Source organism: Chiloscyllium punctatum, chromosome 1 (genome assembly GCF_047496795.1).
Source record: "Chiloscyllium punctatum isolate Juve2018m chromosome 1, sChiPun1.3, whole genome shotgun sequence".
Classification (NCBI taxonomy): Eukaryota; Metazoa; Chordata; class Chondrichthyes; order Orectolobiformes; family Hemiscylliidae; genus Chiloscyllium; species Chiloscyllium punctatum.
Genome location: NC_092739.1, coordinates 5169245 through 5185952, shown reverse-complemented (window position 1 = coordinate 5185952; position 16708 = coordinate 5169245). Strand labels below are relative to the sequence as shown.

Here is a 16708-nt window from a genome sequence, read left to right as displayed (position 1 = left end):
CAAACTCCACACAGACACGGGGAGAATGTACAAACTCCACACAGACACGGGGAGAATGTACAAACCCACAGAGACACGGGGAGAATGTACAAACCCCACACAGACACGGGGTGAATGTACAAACCCCACACAGACACGGGGAGAATGTACAAACCACACACAGACACGGGGAGAATGAGCAAACACCACACAGACACGGGGAGAATGTACAAACCCCACACAGACACGGGGAGAATGTACAAACCCCACACAGACACGGGGAGAATGTACAAACCACACACAGACACGGGGAGAATGAGCAAACACCACACAGACACGGGGAGAATGTACAAACCCCACACAGACACGGGGAGAATGTACAAACACCACCCAGACACGGGGAGAATGTACAAACCCCACCCAGACATGGGGAGAATGTACAAACCACACACAGACACGGGGAGAATGTACAAACCCCACACAGACACGGGGAGAATGTACAAACCCTACACAGATACGGGGAGAATGTACAAACTCCACACAGACACGGGGAGAATGTACAAACCCCACACAGACACAGGGAGAATGTACAAACTCCACACAGACACGGGGAGAATGTACAAACCCCACACAGACACGGGGAGAATGAGCAAACCCCACACAAACACGGGGAGAATGTACAAACCCCACACAGACACGGGGAGAATGTACAAGCCCCACACAGACACGGGGAGAATGTACAAACCCCACACAGACACGGGGAGAATGTACAAACCCCACACAGACACGGGGAGAATGAGCAAACTCCACACAAACACGGGGAGAATGTACAAACTCCACACAGACACGGGGAGAATGTACAACCTCCACACAGACACGGGGAGAATGTACAAACCCCACACAGACACGGGGAGAATGTACAAACCCCACACAGACACGGGGAGAATGAGCAAACACCACACAGACACGGGAAGAATGTACAAACCCCACACAGACACGGGGAGAATGTACAAACACCACCCAGACACGGGGAGAATGTACAAACTCCACACAGACACGGGGAGAATGTACAAACTCCACACAGACACGGGGAGAATGTACAAACCCACAGAGACACGGGGAGAATGAGCAAACTCCACACAGACACGGGGAGAATGTACAACCTCCACACAGACACGGGGAGAATGTACAAACCCCACACAGACACGGGGAGAATGTACAAACCCCACACAGACACGGGGAGAATGAGCAAACACCACACAGACACGGGGAGAATGTACAAACCCCACACAGACACGGGGAGAATGTACAAACACCACCCAGACACGGGGAGAATGTACAAACTCCACACAGACATGGGGAGAATGTACAAACCCCACACAGACATGGGGAGAGTGTACAAACCCCACACAGACACGGGGAGAATGTACAAACCCCACACAGATACGGGGAGAATGTACAAACTCCACACAGACACGGGGAGAATGTACAAACCCCACACAGACACAGGGAGAATATACAAACTCCACACAGACACGGGGAGAATGTACAAACCCCACACAGACACGGGGAGAATGAGCAAACCCCACACAGACACGGGGAGAATGTACAAACCCCACACAGACACGGGGAGAATGTACAAGCCCCACACAGACACAGGGAGAATGTACAAACCCCACACAGACACGGGGAGAATGTACAAACCCCACACAGACACAGGGAGAATGTACAAACTCCACAGAGACACGGGGAGAATGTACAAACTCCACACAGACACGGGGAGAATGTACAAACCCCAAACAGACAGGGGGAGAATGTACAAACCCCACACAGAAACGGGGAGAATGTACAAACCCCACACAGACACAGGGAGAATGAGCAAACTCCACACAGACACGGGGAGAATATACAAACTCCACACAGACACGGGGAGAATGTACAAACCCCACACAGACACGGGGAGAATGTACAAACCCCACACAGACACGGCGAGAATGTACAAACCACACACAGACACGGGGAGAATGAACAAACCCCACACAGACACGGGGAGAATGAGCAAACTCCACACAGACACGGGGAGAATGAGCAAACCCCACACAGACACAGGGAGAATGTACAAACCCCACACAGACACGGGGAGAATGAGCAAACCCCACACAGACACGGGGAGAATGTACAAACCCCACACAGACACGGGGAGAATGTACAAACTCCACACAGACACGGGGAGAATCTACAAACTCCACGCAGACACGGGGAGAATGTACAAACCCCACACAGACACAGGGAGAATGTACAAACCCCACACAGACACGGGGAGAATGTACAAACCCCACACAGACACGGGGAGAATGTACAAACCCCACACAGACACGGGGAGAATGTACAAACTCCACACAGAAACGGGGAGAATGTACAAACCCCACACAGACACGGGGAGAATGAGCAAACTCCACACAGACACGGGGAGAATATACAAACTCCACACAGACACGGGGAGAATGTACAAACCCCACACAGACACGGGGAGAATGAACAAACCCCACACAGACACGGGGAGAATGAGCAAACCCCACACAGACACGGGGAGAATGAGCAAACCCCACACAGACACGGGGAGAATGTACAAACCCCACACAGACACAGGGAGAATGTACAAACTCCACAGAGACACGGGGAGAATGTACAAACCCCACACAGAAACGGGGAGAATGTACAAACCCCACACAGACACAGGGAGAATGAGCAAACTCCACACAGACACGGGGAGAATATACAAACTCCACACAGACACGGGGAGAATGTACAAACCCCACACAGACACGGGGAGAATGTACAAACCCCACACAGACACGGCGAGAATGTACAAACCACACACAGACACGGGGAGAATGAACAAACCCCACACAGACACGGGGAGAATGAGCAAACTCCACACAGACACGGGGAGAATGAGCAAACCCCACACAGACACAGGGAGAATGTACAAACCCCACACAGACACGGGGAGAATGAGCAAACCCCACACAGACACGGGGAGAATGTACAAACCCCACACAGACACGGGGAGAATGTACAAACTCCACACAGACACGGGGAGAATGTACAAACTCCACGCAGACACGGGGAGAATGTACAAACCCCACACAGACACAGGGAGAATGTACAAACCCCACACAGACACGGGGAGAATGTACAAACCCCACACAGACACGGGGAGAATGTACAAACTCCACACAGAAACGGGGAGAATGTACAAACCCCACACAGACACGGGGAGAATGAGCAAACTCCACACAGACACGGGGAGAATATACAAACTCCACACAGACACGGGGAGAATGTACAAACCCCACACAGACACGGGGAGAATGAACAAACCCCACACAGACACGGGGAGAATGAGCAAACTCCACACAGACACGGGGAGAATGAGCAAACCCCACACAGACACGGGGAGAATGTACAAACCACACACAGACACGGGGAGAATGTACAAACCCCACACAGACACGAGGAGAATGTACAAACTCCACACAGACACGAGGAGAATGTACAAACCCCACACAGACACAGGGAGAATGAGCAAACACCACACAGACACGGGGAGAATGTGCAAACCCCACACAGACACGGGGAGAATGAGCAAACCCCACACAGACACGGGGAGAATGTACAAACTCCACCCAGACACGGGGAGAATGAGCAAACCCCACACAGACACGGGGAGAATGTACAAACTCCACCCAGACACGGGGAGAATGAGCAAACTCCACACAGATGGTTGCCTGAGGCAGGAATTAACTCTGGGACCCTGGTGCTGTAAGGCAGCAGTGCTAACCACTGAGCCACTGTCCGCCCTTTTGAATTAGCACACTAGTTCCAGCTCCTTATGAGAGCTCTCCAATTAGTCCTACGGTTTTGTTCTTTTCCATTTTTCTTCTTCAAATGATTACCCTATCTCTCCTGAAGATCAATTTTGAATAAGTTTCCATCATATTTCCAGGCAGTGATGCCAGATCATAAAACTGTCTGCACAGAAAGGATCTCCTCATCTCCTGCTCAATTATTTTAACATTTAACTTGAATCTATGTCCTCTGGTCAGACATCTTCTGCCAATAGGACTTCTTTCTCCCCATGGAGAATGTGAGGACTGCAGATGCTGGAGATCAGAGTGAGAATGTAGTGCTGGAAAAGCGCAGCAGGTCAGGCAGCGTCCGAGGAGCAGGAGAATCGACAGGACTGAGGTTTGTGGGCTGGGGGGCACTGAGAGATAAATGGGACGGGGGTGGGGTTGGGGCAAGGTAGCTGAGAATGTGATATGTAGGTGAAGGTGGGAGAGGCGTGGAGCAGATAGATGGGGTAAGGTGATGGACAGGTCCAGAGGGCGGTGCCGAGTTGGAGGCTTGGGACTGGGATAATGTGGGGGGAGGGGAAATGAGGAAACTGGTGAAATCCACATTGATCCCGTGTGGTTGCAGGATCAAGGCGGAATATGAGGCGTTCCTCCTTCAGGCGTCGGGTGGTAACAGTTTGACGGTATGTATGCAATTAAAATCCCACTTAACTTTGAATAATCTACATGAACCTTCTCTGCTCTCAGGAGAACAACCCCAATTTCTCCATATAACTGATCACTTCTGGTATCGTTCTTGTTGTTTCTGTCAAAGTGTATCAAATCCTTTGTTCAGATGTGACAAATATTATACCCTTCTCCCTCCTGAGGAGGAACTGTTGACAATTAACAGACTTCAAACCGATCTAGCAGCTCAAGACTGGGCATCTATGAGGGGCTGTGGGCCATCAACAGCAGCAGAACTGTACTCCAGCACAATCTGTAACCTCACGGCCTGGTATATCCCCCAGTCAACCATTACCATCAAGCCAGGTGGGGGGGTCAATCCTGGTTCAATGCAGGAGGACATGCCAGGGGCAGCATTGGACATACCTGAAAATGAGATGTCAACCTGGTGAAGCCACCAAACAGCATGAACAGTAAGTGACAGATAGAGGTAAGCGATCCCACAACCAATGGATCAGATCTAACCTCGCAGTCCTTCCACATCCAGTCATGAATGGTGGGGGACAATTAAACAACTCACTGGAGGAGAAGGCTCCATAAATCTCCCCACCTTCAGTGATGGAGGAGCTCAGCACATCAGCCCAGAAGGTAAGGCTGAAGCTTTCACAGGAATCTTCAGCCAGAAATGCCGAGTGGATGATCTATCTCGGCCTCCTCCAGTGGTCCCCAGCATCACAGATACCAATCTTCAGCCAATTTGATTCACTCCACGTGTTATCAAGAAACAGTTGGAGGCACTGGATATTGCAAAGACTATGCACCCTGTCAACATTCCAGCTCTAATACTGAAGCCTAGTGCACCCGAACCTGCTGCTCCCTTAGCCAAGCTGTTCCAGTCCAGTTACAACACTGGCATCTACACAGCGATGTGGAAAATTGCCCACGTATGTCCTGTACATAAAAAGCAACAAACCCAACCTGGCTAATTCCTGCCCAATCAGTCTACTCTCCATCGTCAGTAACGCAACGGGACGGGTCAGTAATAGCGCTATCAAGCAGCACCTGCTCAGCAATAACCTGCTCAGTGACCCCCAGTTTGGGTTCCCCCAGGGACACTCAGCTCCTGACCTCATTACAGCCTTGGGTCAAACATGGACAAAAGGAATGTTGACAAATGTTTGCTTTCTCTTAATATTTTGATACAATGATACCTACGCGACAGTAATCAAAACAGCCGTTCACTGGCTGGGAATCGAACCCGGGCCGCGACGGTGAAAGCGCCGAATCCTAACCACTAGACCACCAAGGAATGTTAAATTGACAAGTGTTTGCTTTCTCTTAATATTTTGATTAACATTCCTTGGTGGTCTAGTGGTTAGGATTCGGCGCTTTCACCGTCGCGGCCCGGGTTCGATTCCCAGCCAGTGAACGGCTGTTTTGATTACTGTCGCGTAGGTATCATTGTATCAAAATATTAAGAGAAAGCAAACATGGACAAAAGGAACTGAATTCCAGGGGCAAGGGGAGAGTGACAGCCCTTGACATCAATACTGCATTCAACCGAGTGTAGCATCAAGTCCAGCGTCACTTATTTTGACTCTGATCCCCATCATCTGCAGTCAAAGAACAAAGAGAACAAAGAGCCCTCCAAACCTGAACTGATCCAAATCTACTGTCTAAACCTGTCGCCCAATTCCTGTATCCCTCTGCTCCCCACCGACTCATGCATCTGTCCAGATGCATTTTAAATTAATCCTCTGTGTCTGCTTCTACTACCTCTGCTGGCAATGTGTTCCAGACGCCCACCACCCTCTGTGTAAAGTACTTCCCGCATGTATCCCCCTTAAACTTTTCTCCTCTCACCTTGAACACGTGACCTCTCATTATGGGGAACGCCTCACCCTGGGAAAAAGCTTATCTATCCCTCTGTCTATACCCTTCATGATGTGTAGGCCTCAATCCTCACTTTGCAGTCCTCACTTTCTCCTAATGAAGTAGTCCTTGCAAAATTAGAATCAGTGAGTAACAGGGGCAAACTCTCCACTGGTTGGAGTCATAGCTGGCACATAGGAAGATGGTCGTAATTGTTGGAGGTCAGTATTCTCATATCCAGGACATCTCTGCAGGATTTCCTCAACTATCTTCAATTGCTTCATCAATGGCCTTCTCATCATCATAAGGTCAGAGGTGGGGATCTTTGCTGATGATTGCACAATGTTCGGCAATATCCACAACTCCTTCAATACTGAGGCGGTCCATGTTAAAATGCAACAAGATCTGGGCAATATCCAGGTTGACTGATAAGTGACAAGTAACATTTGCAGAGCACAAATGCCAGGCAATGACCACCTCCGAGAACAGACAATCTAATCATTTCCCTTTGATATTCAATGCTGTTACCATCACTGAATCCCCCACGAGCAACATCCTTAGCATTACCACCAACAAAAACTTATCAATAAACACAGTGTCTGCAAGACCAGGTCAGAGGCTGTCCGTTAGCTACAAGGCACAAGTCAGGAGTGGGATGGAATACTCCCCACTTGCCTGGATAGGTGCAGCTCCCAACAAAACTCAAGAAGCTTGAAACCATTCCTGACAAAGCAGCCCACTTGATTGGCATTGCATCCATAAGCAGTGACTCCTTCCACCCTGCTGCTCAGTAGCAGAAGGGTGTGCCATCTACATTCTCCCCATGTCTGCGTGGGTTTCCTCTGGGTGCTCTGGTTTCCTCCCACACTCCATTGATGTGCCGACCAGATGAATTGGCCGTGCTAAATTGCCCAGAGTGTTAGGTCCATTAGTCATGGGTAAATGTAGGGTATTAGGGTAGGGGAATGGGGCTGAGTGGGTTGCTCTTCGGAGGGTCGGTGTGGACTTGTTGGACCAAATGACCTGTTTCCACACTGTAGGGAATCCAATCCAATCTAATCTAAGATGTACTGCAAAAATTCACCAAAGATCATAAGACAGCACCTTCCAAACCTATGAACACTTCCCACTAGAAAGACAAGGGCAGAAACTGCATAGGAATCCCACCACCTGCAAGTTCCCCTCCAAGCCACTCAACATCATGACTAGGAAATATATTGCCGTTCCAACACTGTCACTGGGTCAAAAACCTGGAATTCCCTCCCTAAGGGCATTGTGGGTCTACCCACAGCAGGTGGACTGCAGCGGTTCAAGAAGGCAGCTCACCACCAAGGGGCAACTAGGGACAGGCAATAAATGCTGGCCCATCCAGTGATGTGCATCTCCCGCGAGTGAATCTTAAAAAGTTGTCATTCACCAATCCCCATCCAGGTCGCTCCAGTTAGCTTTGGCACCATGAGGCTTTGCATGGCCATGAGTGTTTGTTCTGCCACCACAAGCTGCCTGGACAACAGTACCAGGTCACAGATATACAGGAACTGGTTGGGACAGTCCACCCAGCCACCCACATCTACACGGTAGTTACTTTAATTACAAGGAACTAAATTAAGCTTCTTTCAAATGTACAAATTCTGATATTAGCAATACTGGTCCTTTGAGAGACCACAAAGGGATTGCATGGAGAACATTTCTGTGCAAAAATGGAAATGCATTCTAGTGGTGACTTTCAGGTGGTAGAGATTACCACAAGGGGAAAGTAGAAAAGCTATCTGCCATTCTCAGAGATGACTATTATTTGAAACAAGGACTGTAGATGCTGGAAACCAGAGTCTAGATCAGAGTGCTGCTGGAAAAGCACAGCAGGTCAGGCAGCATCCGAGGAGCAGGAAAATCAACATTTCGGGTAATAGCCCTTCATCAGGAATCCTGCTCTTCGGATGCTGCCTGACCTGCTGTGCTTTTTCAGCACCACTCTGATCTAGACTATTATTTAAATTAGATTATTTAAATTAGCTGCTGGTGGCGTTCAGATTTTTAACTGAAAATGGTAATCTATATCACTCCAGAACAGTTTAGTTCTAATTACATGTGCATGTTCCCTTGTTCTATCATTTCCCCAACCAGGAGGAATAGTTTGTCTCTGTCCATTCTATCAAACTATACCCCCATTAAATCCATCATTCTCAAAGAAACACAACTCTTACCTATGCAACCTGTCCTCATCATGTAACTGTTAATCTTTGTTTCATTATGCTGAGCCTTTTTCAAGACCAAAATAAGACTGAGATCTGATTCCCAGGACTAAGGCTCAATATTAAACACTGATGCTTTTGTTAAGATGTTTTCTCTTGCTTTTTCATCACATCTTTTCAAGAGTGGATCCTAATCCACTTCATGGGTCAGTGGGAAAATTGTCTCCACGATGCAGTTCTAAGCCATACAGATCAAAAGGCACACAGCTTCCTGTGTGGTTTGGCAGATTTTGGATGGTGCTGAGATAAATTTGTTTAGGCAGGGCAGCAATGGGCAGGGAGAGAGTGGGAGTGCGTGAGGTGGACACTTCAGTGGTGTCGGTACTTATGTTTGGAAAGGGAAGGAGAAACAGCTTTACTTCCCACGTCAGATTGTTACCTTGTGCTGGCTGCTGGAAAGGATGTGTTTGTGTATTTGCAAGTGGAGACCACCATGAGAACAGTCTGGGCAGACTCACATGGCATCACACAAAGTGAGTAGAAGGGAACTGGAAGATTAACTTACTTCAATGGTAAAGCAAAGGGATTGGAGAGTGAATTGGACTATTGATTCACCACTGTCTATTCTCAAAATGTTAGCTTTAAACATTCAACAGGACCCTCTCATTTTCTGAGTCAACATTTCCCCTTTTCCCTCACATCAGAATTTAATACTGCACTTTATTCACAATCATTAATTTAATTCTTTCCATTTACCAAACCACCTCTTCCCACGTTTAAACAATGGAGAGGCTTTCTCAGGTGGATAAGTTATTGGATAGAGCCCACTCTGTTAAACGGCTCTTCCTTCACTGAAGGTTCTTTATAACCTCTTTAAAATTGGGCTAAAAACGATACTTCTCTGATTCGAAATGTAACATTTGTTCTGGTGAGCAAGTAGAATTATTTTTTAAGCCCTGTGTTATTCCATAAAAATATAAGAACATAAAGAACAGGAATAAGAGTAAGCCGTCTGGCCCCTCCAGCCTGTTCTGCCATTCAGTAAGATCATGGTTGGTCATTTTGTGGACTCAGTACCACATACCCACCCGCTCACCGTAACCCTTAATCCCCTTTTTGTTCAGAAAGCTATCTGTCTTTCTCTTAAAAACATTCAACGACGTAGCCTCAACCACTTCACTGGGCAGAGAGTTCCACAGCTTCACAACCCTTTGGGAGAAGAGGTTCCTCCTCAACTCAGTCTGAAATCTGCTCCCCCTTATTTTGAGGCTGTGCCCCCTAGTTCTAGTTTCGCCCATCCAGTGGAAACAACCTCGCTGCTTCCAACTTTTGTATTCTTTTCTTAATTTATATGTTTCTATAAGATTCCCTCTCAATTTTCTAAATGCTAGAACTATCTCGAACAACCTGTCTGAGGAAGTTGAAAAATGTGGTGCTGGAAAAGCACAGCAGGTCAGGCAGCATCGGAGGAGCAGGAGAATCGACGTTTCGGGCATAAGCCCTTTTTCAGGGAGAAGGGCTTATGCCCGAAACATTTATTCTCCTGCTCCTCGGATTCGGATGCTGCCTGGCCTGCTGTGTTTTTCCAACACCACATTTTTCAACTTTGGTCTCCAGCATCTGCAGTCCTCACTTTCTCCAACCTGTCTGAGGAAGCCTTACAGCAGGAATGTTCTCCCTGTCTCTATGTTCTGGCGGCTTACTGCTTCAAACACTATGCACTGGGTCTGGAATCTTGGGTATCAAAGTTAAGTTCTGCCCTCACACAACTAGCACACATCCAGGAGAGATCATTGCATAACTATCCAAGAAGATGGAATGCGCTGCCAGAGGATGCGGTGGAGGCTGGTACAATGCAACATTTAAGAGGCATCTGGATGGGTATATGAATAGGTAGGGATATGGGCCAAGTACAGCAAGTGGACCAGATTAGGTTAGCATATCTGGTCAGCATGGACAAGTTGGACCGAAGGGTCTGATTCTGTGCTGTACATCTCTATGACCATAGGGGTTGAGATTTGATAACTGACTTTGTGGTTGATAAAGCAAACCAGAAGTAAGCTTCCTGGAAGATAAACAGGTGAAGAAATCCCAAGCTTTCCCCCCTTCTTTTATCTGGAAAACCCTCAATGAGATATAATGATCCCATCGCTGCCTGAATTAAGATTAAGGGCCCCCATGGAACCTTCCCACATTGTTTGGCTCAGTAAATCTAAGGCTCGCCAATCTTTCAGCATTGTTTTAGGTCTCTGGGAATTAAAGATGAATCACTGGGTTACCATTGCCAGCAACTGGGGGAGAAAAACAAGTTGTTAAGAAAAAGGTGTTTTGTTTATTATTGTCTTTGAAATCTTTCATTGTTTAGTTATAAAAACATTGGAGGTGGGAAAAAAGGTTATTAACTGGGTGGAGAGTTGGAGGCAATGGTCATGTGATGAGTCCTCTGGGAACGTACGCAACTGGAAATGGTGACCTTGGTGAAATATCGAGAGTGTGAACAACACATTTGTAATTGCAGATGCCCCTTTGAAATGCTATCCTTACTGCTCCTGTCCCCCTTGAGTATTCACGGTCCCCCAGAATATTCATAACTTGTGAAATGTTACATTCCAATCAATTTTACAGCATTCTTCTGTACAACTGTTGATTTTAATCTCAGTATATTATTGAAAAGATTATACGGTTCCATTTGTATCTGAGGCAACAGCACGTCCCCAAACAACTTCCTCAATAAACACTTCCCTGTCCTTATTCAGAGAAACACGGCCCTTTTTAACCTGCAGTTCAAGTGATATTTTGACAAATTTCCCTCTTTCACAGAGGGGGCGGTAGGAAGAGGTGTCCGCGAGTTGGTGTTTAGCCTCAGCGGTGTAAAGGTCAGCGCGCCAAACTACCACCGCGCCTCCCTTGTCTGCCTATTTGATAGAGAGGTTGGGGTTGGAGCGGAGGGAGTGGAGGGCTGTATGTTGAAGGGTGAGAGGTTGGAGTGGGTGAGAGGGGTGGAGAGGTTGAGGCGGTTAATGCTGCAGCGGCCCCTTGTGAACAGAGGATCATTATTCCCTTGTCTCCTCCTCTACCAGGCATCCTGCATCGTGCCAGAAGATGTTTTCTCACCCTCTCTGCCCTGTTTTTTCATCAGCCAAAATTCTTATTGAGCTCACTCTCTTCATCAAATGATTCTAGTATCTGCTGTAGCCAGAAAGTATTGCTTTTCCCACATTAAAGAGTAATTGTTTAGCTTGAAGAAATGCAGATAGTTTTAAGTGGTGCTTCCATTGCCCAAACCTGAGGCCCTTGTTGCAGCATGCAGCTACTCAGCAGTATAGTTACCGCTGGTGTTTTGATGCTATCATGAAAATTATCAAGCTGCACAAAGTCTGCATGCAACCTACATGAGAATGGTGGGCACCAGTTAATTACACAATACACATTATCTTGTCTATGATCAGGCCCGGTTCAGTGGTTCAGCCTGCAGCCACTTTAACATCTTTGAAACTCTCTTTCTGACACTTTTCCCACAGCTGCTTCTCTTTGTTTCTGAAAAGGTTTACTTTTGATCATTGAACTCTTTTGCTGCAGCTCAGCGAGTGCTCGGACCAATCTGAAGCAGCTTGGAACATTTGTTATTTAATACACGATGTAAAAATTAAAGTTGTTGCAATAGAATGGGTCAGATGCAAAATGAAGATCCCTCATGCCTCCAAAAGCAATGTACCTGGACCACAAACTCGAAACAGAAAACAAGATGACGTTGACCCTCATGCCTTGGTCCTTCAAGGACAGTCAAGGTGGAGTGTGGGTCTGTGCCGTGCTGGCAGTGTGTTCCTATCCTCAAGCCCACCATCTTACACAAACTGAACTCAAACACAAAAGGACACTTCCTAACCCAGAGGAGAGATGGCCTCATTGAAAAAACAAAGTTTCTCCTCAATGATGCAATTGGGAACCGGGGCCATTTTGCTCCCTGGATACCAGAGCATCATCTTGTCTCAGACTTATTAACGTCTGTTGCCAGTGAACAGCTCCCACAAAGATGCCCAGTGAAATGTCCTATCAGGCCCAGGAAGAATACCAATCTTTCCCTGATTGTGAATGTTATTAATCCTGACCCTTTCTCTTCATCTTAAGGACTGTTTGTGTGGATTCCAGTGGGGGCCCAACCTTCCAGCCTCCCACACCAACCCACCGTATTAATCTTATTCCTGTTTGTTCTGGGAGCAGTCCTGATCAGGCATACACATGACAGTTAAATATCTTACTGCACTCTTTGCCCTCTGTGACTCAGGTTTTAGCCTGAACTAAAATCGAGGATTCAAAAAAAAATCTCTCTCCAACCAAGGGGATTAAACAAAAACACAAAGGGTAATTTAATTATCTGTATTGAGAGAAGACTTCATAATGGAATGAAAGACATAATGTCACCGTCACATCAAACTCTATGAAACTAATTGATATCCTGCAGAGAAAAATACTTCAGATCCTAGGTCATGGATCAATAACAAGCTAGAGAAGTCTATTTGTCTTCTTACTAAAACTTTCAGTACCTTGGTGAAATACAATCAAAATGTAACAAAACAAATAACAAAAAAGATTAATCAGACAGAGATCTAAATTAATTATTTCCATTTCTCCAAACTGGAAGTGGTTTCTGTGTACTTTATTTTGTGAAGATTTCATTTTGCACTCTCTTTGCATTGGCAATTTATTTTCACAATGTCGTTCATTGAGAAAACAATTTCCAAATGAACGCCAAGTAAATATATTTCTTTTGAAAGATCTTGTTTACCGTAGAAACTTTTATGGTTCTACACTGAATTGAACAATGAACATTTTTAATGAAAAGAACAGTGGGGATACAAGCTCAAATGTCACAAATTCAAAACAGAAGATTGTTTGGGCTGGTTACTTCAACCCCGATGCCCAGGTCTGCAGAACTTCAATTCTTTTTGTTCTCCCTTTTAGTTTCTCACTGCTTTCTTTCACTGAACAGTTCCCTCATCTTTGGCGAGGAAGACTGAATGAGCAAAGATCCTGATCACACTTGCAGCCAACACCATTTCATGGTCAACCCTATGATTAATCTGATGGGATCCTACCAGATTCCTCACGCCTCGTCTTCCTTTGAAATGCAGCCACTTATGTCTACAGTCATGGCTGAAATTCACACATTGGTTTCGTTCACAATGTTCTGATCCCAATTCAGGGGGTCTGGTTCAGGGTCTGACTCCAAAAACATCAAGGTGACATTTTACTGCAGAGCTGAGGGAGTTCTGTCCTCTTGGAGGCCCCATCTTTCAGGTGATCCCCAATCTGCCTATTTATGTGGATGGGAGAGATTCAAAGGCACGATTGCAAAGAAGAACAGGGTATCACAACCAATATTTATCACAGAATCACAACGTTAATATCGAGCAAGCCAATCTGCTCATCTTGTCTGCACTCGTTCACGGAATGAGCATTTCACTTAGTACCATTCCCCAGCCTTCTCCATGTGACCCTGTATATTCTTCCTCTTCCATTGACTGGCCTATTCCCTGTTGAGTGCCTCAATTAAAGCTACCTCCACCACACACAAGCAGTGAGCTCCAGATCTACATGTCGACTTCTTCTACATGTCGACTTTGAAGAACCAGTTACTTTCATTACTCTGTCTCAATATTTGCTCCAAGTGAAAACAGTTACTCCCTCTTTACTCTGTCCAGACCCATCACGATTTGGAGACCTGATGAAAGAGTGACTCTCCGAAAGCTAGTGCTTCCAATTAAACCTGTTGGACTATAACCTGGTGTTGTGGGATTTTTAACTATGTACAGACCCATCAAGTTTTCACAATCAACGTCAAAAAAACCAAATGATCCAAACACTCTGACATTGCTCTCTGGGGGGCACATCGCTGCCATGGCTTTGACATCACAATGGTGAACACACTTTACAAAGGAATTAATTGACTGTAAAGAGAGGTATCCAGGTGGGGTGGTAAAAGGTGTTATATAAATGCACACAGGAGGTGCTGGCCTATTGGTATTGTCATTTGACTACTAATCCAGAGACCCAGCTAATGTTCTGGAGAGCTGGTTTTGAATTCCACTTTGGGAGATGGTAGAACTTGAACTCAATAAAAGAAATCTGGAATTTAGTGTCTAATGGTGACCATGACTCAATTGTCGGGGAAAAACCCATCTGATTCACTAACGTCCTTCAGGAAAGGAAACTGACTTCATCACCTGGTCTGTCCTATGTGTGACTCCGGGCCTACATGTGACTCCAGGCCTACATGTGACTCCAGACCTGCATGTGACTCCAGACCCACATGTGATTCCAGACCCACATGTGACTCCAGGCCTACCTGTGACTCCAGACGCACATGTTACTCTAGGTCCACAGTAATGTGGTTGACCCCTAACAGTTCGGGGCAGGCAGTAACTGCTGCTTCAGCCAGCAACAGTCTCATTCTGAGAATGAATGTCAAAACATATTTTTCTCCCCTTTCTTTGTCAACTGTCTACATTTCACTTGAGTACAAAAAGAAACAGACAATGTTGTACCCGGTTTATATGTATAATCTGGCACAAGTCCCATGTTTAGAAGTTGAATTCTGTGAAATTAGAAGAGGCAATTTTATCAGTTGCCCACCTTTAACAGGCACCTGGTACAAGACTAGATTAGATTCCCTACAGTATGGAAGCAGGCCCTTCGGCCCAACAGGTTCACAACAACCCCTTGAAGAACAACCCACCCAGATCCATTCCCCTAACTAATGCACCTAATTAGCACAGCCAATTCACCTGACCTGCACACCTTTGGATTGTGGAGGAAACCCACACAGAGACAGGGAGAACGTGCAAACTCCAGACAGATTCCCAAGGCTGGAACTGAACCCAGGTCCCTGCCACTGTGAGCCAACGTGCCACCCACAAATAGGCTGTCTAACACTTGTTTAAGACCTAGGATCCAGACCTGCCCCATTTAGGATAGAAGTAAGCAGCAACAGTCACCTTTGAAAGTCAAATTTCAGAAAAGTATGTTTTTTTCAAAAAGAACATTTTTGTATCTTTTTCTTCGTTCCACAACCACAAATGCAGGATCCAAGGTAGCAACAAATTTCTCACAACTGTATGGCACATTGGTTCTGTCTACAGGATGTTATTAACCAGAGAAAGTGCAGTCATTTAAAAAGCAACATTCAGGAAACAGTGGTAGGAGAACACTTCTTCAGTAACTTGTGAACATTATAATGAAGGAGAGGGAATGACAAAAAGTAGGTGAGTTGAAATTTATACAAGTATTGCATTTCTGGACATGACTACCTGAATATAATGCTCAGCCAGTCAATGTCAGATTTACATTCATTGTTGATAAGGGAACGATTACTACTACAAATTTCAGAGTGGATTACGTTTTAAAGCAAAATGTAATGTCTTTTGTATGATTACAGAAACGTTAGTGCTGTGTCTTTTTTAGCACGTTCTTATCTGATGGATTTTGCAACTGGGTAGGAGGAACCAAAGAATTGAGTACAGCCACAGTCTATGCAGGGAGATTTGAAAGGTATTTTCAAATAACGATGTAAATCAATCCAAACCAATTATTGTGTCGAGAGAAAAATTATAGAGAACACCAGGTTAAAAAAAAACTGAAATAAACATACTTGTTTTAAAGTGCACTTAAACACTAAGGTATATTGCTGTCAAATTTCAAACATCTGGGTGTAGCTATTCACTGAAGTAAGCCAGAGGCTGATAGCAGGTAATGCATTAGAGTCCAGCCACATTCAACATAACAATGTTTGACAGGGACACTTACTGTTGGCAGAAAATAAGAAGGCCACCGACAGAATCAAATACAATCTCCAATTCCGCTGGTTCATGTTACCTTTACAGATGGTGTGCATACCCAATTTTATTCTGCTCTGATTTCCTCTCTTGCTCAAAGAATCGTCATATTTCCTGTTTCCTGTGAGTGTTTCTGACTCTAATATTTCTTCAGGAGCTGATCTTGAATGATCTTTTTAGGAAGTGATGCAATGTAACCTGAGCGAGCTGCTGTGACAGGTTGATTAGTTCTGAAAGTGCTTTCTTTCTTATTTATCTGTTTGAAAGTGGTTCATGCAGGCTTTTCAATTAGATCTTTGTTAAAACA

General features: G+C 45.8%; 1 protein-coding gene across 1 annotated transcript in view; it reads right to left on the bottom strand.

Annotated features, from left to right (window-relative positions):
* The window catches only part of tmem154 (transmembrane protein 154), a 58658-nt gene extending 42154 nt beyond the window's left edge, over window positions 1-16504 (bottom strand). Inside the window, exon 1 of the mRNA XM_072579074.1 lies at window positions 16373-16504. Coding sequence (XP_072435175.1) covers window positions 16373-16460 — 88 coding nt within the window. The 5' untranslated portion in view covers window positions 16461-16504. The remainder of the gene's footprint in view (window positions 1-16372) is intronic.
* Between the last annotated feature and the right edge of the window lie 204 nt (window positions 16505-16708).